The sequence below is a fragment of the Ailuropoda melanoleuca genome, unplaced genomic scaffold, assembly GCF_002007445.2.
Source record: "Ailuropoda melanoleuca isolate Jingjing unplaced genomic scaffold, ASM200744v2 unplaced-scaffold7623, whole genome shotgun sequence".
Taxonomy (NCBI): Eukaryota; Metazoa; Chordata; class Mammalia; order Carnivora; family Ursidae; genus Ailuropoda; species Ailuropoda melanoleuca.
In genome coordinates, this window is record NW_023251870.1 from 81,776 (window position 1) to 91,023 (window position 9,248).

At 42.6% G+C, this 9,248-nt stretch overlaps 1 protein-coding gene across 1 annotated transcript in view; it reads left to right on the forward strand.

Moving 5' to 3' along the window:
- The window catches only part of LOC117800736 (olfactory receptor 2M3-like), a 58,355-nt gene extending 52,336 nt beyond the window's left edge, over window positions 1–6,019 (forward strand). Inside the window, 1 exon segment of the mRNA XM_034653297.1 lies at window positions 5,077–6,019. Coding sequence (XP_034509188.1) covers window positions 5,077–6,019 — 943 coding nt within the window.
- Window positions 6,020–9,248: the final 3,229 nt, after the last annotated feature.

Below are 9,248 nucleotides of genomic sequence, written 5' to 3' on the forward strand. Positions count from 1 at the left end.
GTACATCCCTGGTGTTTGATGTAAAGTTCCATGATTCATTAGTTGTGTATAACACCCAGTGCACCATGCAATACATGCCCTCCTTACTACCCATCACCAGCCTATACATTCCCCCATCGCCCTCCCCTCTGAAGCCCTCAGTTTGTTTCTCAGTGTCCATAGTCTCTCATGTTTCATTCCCCCTTCTGATTAACCCCCCTTTCTTTATCCCTTTCCTCTACTGATCTTCCTACTTCTTATGATCCATAGATGAGAGAAACCATATGATAATTGTCTTTCTCTGCTTGACTTATTTCACTTAGCATTATCTCCTCCAGTGCTGCCCATGATGCAGCAAATGTTGAGAAATTGTTCTTTTTATAGCTGAGTAATATTCTATTGTATATATGGACCACAGCTTCTTAAATCAGTCATCTGTTGGAGGCATCTCGGCTCCNCATCTGTTGAAGGGCATCTCGGCTCCTTCCATGATTTGGCTATTGTGGACAATGCAGCTATGAACATTGGGGTGCATATGGCCCTTCTCTTTACTACGTTCTGTATCTTTGGGGTAAATACCCAGTAGTGCAATTACTGGGTCATAGGTAGCTCAATTTTTAACTTTTTAAGGGACCTCCACACTGTTTTGCAGAGTGACTGTACCAACTTGCATTCCCACCAACAATGTAGGAGGGATACCCTTTCACCACATCCTCTCCAACATTTGTTGTTTCCTGCCTTGTCAATTTTTGCTNACCCAGTAGTGCAATGGCTGGGTCATAGGGTAGTTCAATTTTTAACTTTTTAAGGGACCTCCACACTGTTTTCCAGAGTGGCTGTACCAACTTGCATTCCCACCAACAATGTAGGAGGGATCCCCTTTCTCCACATCCTCTCCAACAATTGTTGTTTCTTGCCTTGTCTATCTTTGCCATTCTAACTGGTGTAAGGTGGTATCTCAGTGTGGTTTTGATTTGAATTTCCCTGATGGCTAATGATTTTGAACATTTGTCATGTGTCTTTTAGCCATTTGTATGTCTTCATTGGAAAAGCATCTGTTCATATCTTCTGCCCATTTTTTGATTGGTTTATTTGTTTCTTGTGTATTGTGTTTGAGAATCNCTCTGCTTGACTTATTTCACCTAGCATAATCTCCTCCAGTGACGTCCATGTTGCAGCAAATGTTGAGAATTCGTTCTTTCTGATAGCTGAGTAATATTCCATTGTATATATGGACCACAGCTTCTTAATCCAGTCATCTGTTGAAGGGCATCTCGGCTCCTTCCATGATTTGGCTATTGTGGACAATGCAGCTATGAACATTGGGGTGCATATGGCCCTTCTCTTTACTACGTCTGTATCTTTGGGGTAAACACCCAGTAGTGCAATGGCTGGGTCATAGGGTAGTTCAATTTTTAACTTTTTAAGGGACCTCCACACTGTTTTCCAGAGTGGCTGTACCAACTTGCATTCCCACCAACAATGTAGGAGGGATCCCCTTTCTCCACATCCTCTCCAACAATTGTTTTCTTGCCTTGTCTATTTTTGCCATTCGAACCCTGGCGTAAGGTGGTATCTCAGTGTGGTTTTGATTTGAATTTCCCTGATGGCTAATGATTTTGAACATTTTTTCATGTGTCTTTTAGCCATTTGTATGCCTTCTTTGGAAAAGTGTCTGTTCATATCTTCTGCCCATTTTGTGATTTGTTTATTTGTTTCTCGTGTATTGAGTTTGAGAAGTTCTTTGTAGATCTTGGATACCAGTCCTTTATCTGTAGTGTCCTTTGCAAATATATTCTCCCATTCCGTGGGCTGCCTCTTAGTTTTTTTGACTGTTTCCTTGGCTGTGCAGAAGCTTTTTATCTTGATAAAGTCCCATAAGTTCATTTTGTCTTTTGTTTCTCTTGCCTTTGGAGATGTGTCATGAAAAAGGTTGCTTTGGCCGATGTCGTAGAGGTTGCTGCCTATGTTCTCCTCTAAGATTTTGATGGATTCCTGTCTCACATTGAGGTCTTTCATCCATTTGGAGTTTATTTTTGTGTATGGTGTGAGAGAGTGGTCAAGTTTCATTCTTCTGCATGTAGCTGTCCAATTTTCCCAGCACCATTTATTGAAGAGACTGTCTTTTTTCCACTGGATGTTTTTTCCTGCTTTATCAAATATTACTTGCCCAAAGAGCTGAGGTTCTGTTTCTGGGTTCTCTATTCTGTTCCATTGGTCGATGTATCTGTTTTTGTGCCAGTACCATGCTGTCTTTGTGATCACAGCTTTGTAGTACAGCTTGAAATCCAGCATTGTGATGCCTCCAGCTTTGTTTTTTTTTTTTCTCCAACAGTTCCTTGGAGATTCGGGGCCTTTTCTGTTTCCATACAAATTTAAAGACTATTTGTTCCAGTTCTTTGAAAAATTTCTTCGGTATTTGGATTGGGATAGCATTGAAAGTGTAGATTGCGCTGGGTAGCATGGACACTTTAACTATGTTAATTCTTCCAATACATGAGCATGGAACATTTTTCCATCTTTTTGTGTCTTCCTCAATGTCTTTCAAGGGTGATTTATAGTTTCTAGAATATAGGTCCTTTGTGTGTCTGGTTAAGTTAATTCCAAGATAGCGTATGGTTTTTGGTGCTATTGTAAATGGGATGGATTCCCTAATTTCTCTTTCTCCAGTCTCATTATTCGTGTATAGAAATGCAACTGATCTCTGAGCATTGATTTTGTATCCCAGCACATTACTGAATTGCTCTATAACTTCTAATAATTTGGGAGTGAATTCTTTTGGGTTTTCCATATAGAGTATAATGTCATCTGGAAAGAGAGACATTTTGACTTCTTCTTTGCTGATTTTGGTACCTTTTATCCCTTTTCATCANATTGTAAATGGGATGGATTCCCTAATTTCTCTTTCTCCAGTCTCATTATTCGTGTATAGAAATGCAACTGATCTCTGAGCATTGATTTTGTATCCCAGCACATTACTGAATTGCTCTATAACTTCTAATAATTTGGGAGTGAATTCTTTTGGGTTTTCCATATAGAGTATAATGTCATCTGGAAAGAGAGACATTTTGACTTCTTCTTTGCTGATTTTGGTACCTTTTATCCCTTTTCATCATCTGATTGCTGTTGCATGGACTTCTAGTACTATGTTGAATAATAGTGGTGAGAGTGGGCATCCTTGTCGTGTTCCTGATCTTAAGGGAAGATGGCAGAGGCCTCAGACTCATTGTCTTTGCTTTGCTGGGGGGGGGATTTCTCCTTCTCGTCATTCTGATGAAGAGAGGTTGTGGGGTTGCCCAGAGCCCAAATTATTGACTGAGACCCAGGCAGTGTGCATTTTTTTATAGGGACCTAGGAATGTGGGCTTCTTGATTTTTCAGCCTGCCTTCTGGGGGAGGGGCCTGACGCACTGGTACTCTGGCAACCGTGTTTGGGTAGACTCTCCATGTGCCATGCGAGGGGGGATGGGGATGGGCACAATGTGAGCTGGTATTTCTAGGCTTTTGTTCTCTGGTGGCTTTCCCTGGCAGTTTGCTGTGTCTCTTCTGATAGTCAAAGTAGCAGTAGCCAAATCCCAGCCTCTGTCTCAGAAGAGAGGGATTGCAGTCCGCTCTCCACTGGGGTCTTCTGGCCATTTTAACTCTGTTTCTGTTGGTGCTGCTAAACCCTGCAGCGTCCCGGGATGTGCACCCCACACCTGGCATCTGAGCCCTCACTTCCAGGGCCAGCATGTCTCTGTCCTTTTTGTTTCTAACACCACCAGCTGCCAGCCGCCCCTTCGCACTCTGGAACTCCATTTTACTGTGGTTCGTGGGCTCCGGTATTTAGTCTGGTCACACGTGTTCCCCACCTCACAGTCTCAGTCTGCTTTGTTGCGGGTGCCAGTCCGGGAGTCATCCCGCTCCCCAGTGCAGGTGGCTACCGCTTCCGGTGCCAGAACGTGGCGGCTCCCTCCCACTTCTGTTTACCATCCAATATCTGTGCGCAGTTTCATGGCTCCCTGCTTCATACCTCAATACTCAGCATTGAAGATGTTCATTTGTAGAGATCCAGATGTATCTTCCTGTGTCTCATGTTGATTCCATGGGTGTTTAGGATGGTCTGGTACCTATCCACCTCGACTCAGGGGACCAGCTGAAAAAGGGGCCCCCTACTCCTCCATCATCTTAACTCCCTCCCAACACTTTTATTTTTGAACAAGTTTTAAACCAGAGGGTGATGCAAATCACAGATAATCTGCTGACTGCCTGCAAAACAGAAGAATCTCAGTCTTTTATAGTCAGTCAGTGACAACCAATTACATATATGCTTTCAAGATAAACAAGAACTAGTCTTTAAGTAAGAGGACTTCACAGTACAATTTGTCACACTCAGTTCTTTCACCCGGTAATGGGGTGGTAATATGTGTTAGTTAATTGGATTTATCCAAAGGGGGAAAAGAACTTCTCACAGTTTATGACAAGAGATAGTTTTGCCACTTAGGGCAAGGTGCCTGCTGATGTTAGAGTCCTCCTCTGCCACAGAGACTGGGAGATAAGGGCACTACCTTCCTTGATGTTTCCATTTCAAAGAGACAGATCCTAGGTCCTTGAGAAAGACATTCTGGGCCAGAAAACTGGTAAGAAGGTTACTTAGCTTTTAAAAGGTTTAGACAACTTGGAGCAACAAGGAGCTTACAATGATAAGTTTTCTAAAGCAAATGCTATGAGAAAAGAGAGGAAAGTCACTTCTCTTTTTAAAAATTTGCATTTGTCCTTACACCTCTCACCCTCTTTCTCTCCTCCTTTCTCTTTCTTGTCCCCCAATACTTCACCTCCCCTCTTAAATCTACATCTTCCTTCTACAGCTATTCACCTGCCATTTATGCCCCTTCTCTCTATCCCTTTCATTCTCTGACTCCCTGGTGTTTCAGAGAAGTAAGTATCAAATCCTGCTAACTTTCTGAGCACAGATTAGAAACAAATGGATTTTCACTGCAGGAGGAAAGGGTGGGGCCATGTCAGAGGGCTGGGCTCTATTTTTAGAAGAAACAGGATATGGTCATTTGGAGATGCTAGGCGAGTAGTTTTATTGGTTTGCTCTTTTGTTTGTTTTCAGGGTCTCGGTCATGGAGCTCTGGAACCACACCTCCCTATCAGACTTCCTCCTTTTGGGCCTGTTCAGCTACTCCACAAATGATTTATTCCTTTTTTCCCTTGTTCTTCTGGCCTCTGCTGTGGCCCTACTTGGCAACAGCCTCTTCCTCCTGCTCATCCAGGCCAACAGGCACCTGCACACCCCAATGTACTTTTTCCTCAGCCAGCTCTCCATCATGGACCTGATCCTGATGAGCACAGTTGCGCCCAAGATGGCAGTCAATCTTCTGTCAGGCAGTAAGTCCATATCTTGGGGAGCTTGTGCCACTCAGATCTTCCTAGTGGTCATGGTCACAGGAGCAGAGTGCTTCCTCTTGGCAGTCATGGCCTATGACCGGTATGTGGCAGTCTGCCACCCCCTACGGTATCCTGTGCTCATGACCTGGAAGGCTTGCTCTCTCCTGACCATGGCACCCTGGATGGTTGGGGTGTCTGACAGTGTGATTGACGTGGGTGTGGTCTTCAGTTTCCCTTACTGTGGCTCTCTAGAGGTGGATCACTTCTTCTGTGAGGTTCCTGCCCTGCTGCATCTCTCCTGTGCTGACACCGCACTCTTTGAGGATCTCATCTATGCTTGCTGCGTGGTCATGCTGCTGTTGCCCCTTTTGGTCATTGTGGCTTCCTATACCTGGGTCCTCACAACTGTCATTAGGATGCCCTCCACAGAGGGGAAACAGAAGGCTCTGACCACTTGCTCATCCCACTTCGTTGTGGTGGGCCTCTACTGTGGAGGAACCATGTTTAGCTACATGCAGCGGGCCTCCAGTAGGACACCAGTGGGAGATTGAGCCACCTCCATCTTCTACACCATCCTCACTCCAATGCTCAACCCACTCATTTACAGCCTGAGGAACAGGGAGATAACAAGGGCTCTGAGGAAGATTCTGGACAGATGGGGAGTGTAGGCATGCCTGCCCTTCTGAGGTTTCCTGTCTTGGTCTGCCTTTTCTTCTGCAAACTCAGGCTCTCTTGTGGCTCCTCTTCTTCCTCTGTGCTCATTGGGCCTATCTGGCTGGTTGGAGTAAGGCTGTGAGCTGAGTAATCAGAAAATCATTGGGATGGAAGATGTCAGGGTAAGAGATGGTACGTGACCAGTTGAATAATGAATCTTCCCCCACATTGAGCCACCACAATTTCCACAGAATGAAGTCCCATAGATGCATTAGTTACATTGTCTCTAATTCATTCTGAGATGCATGTTGAAAGTGAGCAAGGAGGATGAACCAATTTAGAACTGACTTGTGCACTGAAATGTAGTACGTTATGCTAGAGTCTGGCATAGAGGAGCTGTGCTACTTTGGGCAAGGTTATTTCTCTCTCTGTTCTTCCTTTTGTGATCTGTACCATCATAGCTACCAGGAAAGTAAGTCCAAAATTTCTGACACTATTTATTGGACTACAAACTCCATTTCTGTGTATCCTATGTTATTAATCAACATAAACATTTTTGTGCCTTCTTGCAATTGTACTTTACATACAAGTATTAAGGGCAAAATCTCAAAGAAAAATGGCCAGAACATTTTGTAGTCCACCACCTATGCTGACAGCACCACAGTGCAGAAATTACAGAGGATACAAACATGTCATTCCATGCTAAGAAGGAATTTTTGGGTCAGATGATTCTTGATCATTGAGAGTAACGGTCGAACGTACATGGGTAAGAAGGCTATGGCAGGGACTAGTTTCTATAGTTTTCATCACAGGGTCTCTGGAGGGATTTGGGAAATAATCTTTTTTTTATTGATTTTTATTAGGTTATGTTACTCACCACACGGAATATCATCAGTTTTTTATGTAATGTTCCATGATTCATTATTTGCATATAACACCCAGTGCTGCATGCAATTCATGCCCTCCTTAATACCCATTACCGGCCTATCCCAATCCCCCACCCCCTCCCCTCTGAAACCTTCAGTTTGTTTCCCAGAGTCCATAGTCTCTTGTGGTTCATTCCCCCTTCTGTTTAGCCCCCCTTCATTCCTCCCTTCCTTCTTCTACCAATCTCCCTGCTATTTCTTATGTTCCATAAATGAATGAAACCATATGATAATTGTCTTTCTCTGCTTGAATTATTTCACTTTGCATAATCTCCTCCAGTCCCATCCATGTTGCTGCAAATGTTGTGCAATTGTTCTTTCTGATGGCTGAGTAATATTCCATTGTATATATGGACCACATTTCCTTTTTTTAAATTATAATAATATTTTTTATTATATTGTGTTAGTCACCTTACAGTACATCCCTGGTTTTTGATGTAAATTTCTATGATTTATTAATTGCATATAACACCCAGTGCACCACCAATACATGGCCTCCTTATTACCCATCACCAGCGTATCCCATTCCCCCATCCCCTTCCCCTCTGAAGCCCTCAGTTTGTTTCCCAGAGTCCATAGTCTATCATGCTTCATTCCCCCTTCTGATTACTCCCCCTTTCTTTATCCCTTTCTTCTCCTACCGATCTTCCTAGTTCTTATATTCCATAGATGAGAGAAACCATATGATAATTGTCTTTCTCTGCATGGCTTATTTCACTTCGCATAATCTCCTCAAGTTCCATCCATGTTACTGCAAATGTTGTGTAATTGTTCTTTCTGATGGCTGAGTAATATTCCATTGTATATATCGACCATATCTTCTTAATCCAGCTGTCTGTTGAAGGGCATCTGGACTCCTTCCACAATTTAGCTATTGTGGACAATGCTGCTATGGAAAGCTTCTGCACAGCCAAGGAAACAGTCAAAAATCTAAGAGGCAGCCCACGGAATGGGAGAATATATTTGCCAATGACAGTATAGATAAAAGGCTAGTATCCAAGATCTACAAAGAACTTCTCAAACTCAATACATTAGAAACAAATAATCAAATCAAATAATGGACAGATGATATGAACAGACACTTTTCCAATGAAGACATACAAATTTCTAACAGACACATGAAAAAATGTCCATAATCATTAGCCATCAGGGAAAATCAAATCAAACCCAACTTGAGATAATTCCTTACTCCAGTTAGAATGGGGAAATGGACAAGGCAGGAAACAACAAATGTTGGAGAGGATGTGGAGAAAAGGGATCCCTCTTACTCCGTTGGTGGGAATGCAAGTTGGTACAGCCACTTTTTCAAGCTTTTAGTTAAACTGATGAGCACAGGGTGATGTATGGAAGAGTTGAACCATTATATTATATACCTGAAACTAATATGATGCTGTTTGTTAACTAACTGGAATTAAAATAAAAATTTAAAAAATAAAATAAAATAATAAAGTAAAATGAAATAGGGATAAAATAAAACTGATATATACAGTGTATATCAGTTTCAGGCGTACAATTTAGTGATTCAGTACTTTAATACAACATGCTGTGCTCTTTAAAAAAAGTATACTCCGTAATCAATTTCTGGGGTATTTAGGATGATTTGATAGCTATCTAGTTGTGCTAATGGGACAGGACATGACTAAAGTCCTCCTTTTCTCCCACCTTCTTTCTCTCCCCCAGTCCTTGTTTTAAAGTCTATTTTGTCCAAGGATGGGTGAGAAGATGGCAAAGGAGTAAGAGGACCCTAGATTTCTCTCATGTCAAGAATACTACTATCAAATCAATCTAAATATCCCAGAAATCAACCTAGAGGCTGACCTAACTCCAAAATTAAAGAAAAAGAAGAAGCCACAACAAACAAGGTACAACAGAGATATGTTTCAGGGGAAAAATAGACCCAGGATGCTGTGTAGGGGAGGGAGTCATGGTAACTGAAATGGTGAGAGAGAGAGAGAGAGAGAGAGAGGAGCACACAGGGGAAGAACAAGGAGAGCATTTCCCCCAAAGACATGTATATGAAAATTAGAGGGGCTGACTTTCAGAGTTTCTGGATCCAGTGGGGCTTAAAGATGAGTTTTAAAGATCAGCAAGCTTGGCTGGAATAGAACCCTGGGGGCACTGCCCTACTCCTGGAGAGAAGACAGATGAAGAATCCCAGGGGTAGACAGCATGGAAACAACAGTATGAAAAATGTAAGGACACTCAAGGGGAGATAATTTGTTCTTCTCTGAGTGCTTCTCTGAGAGGTAGTTTTCATAGAGATGTCTCTTTGGGGCAGAAGAGTACTGGCATCATTTCCCTCTCCCACCCCTCAGTG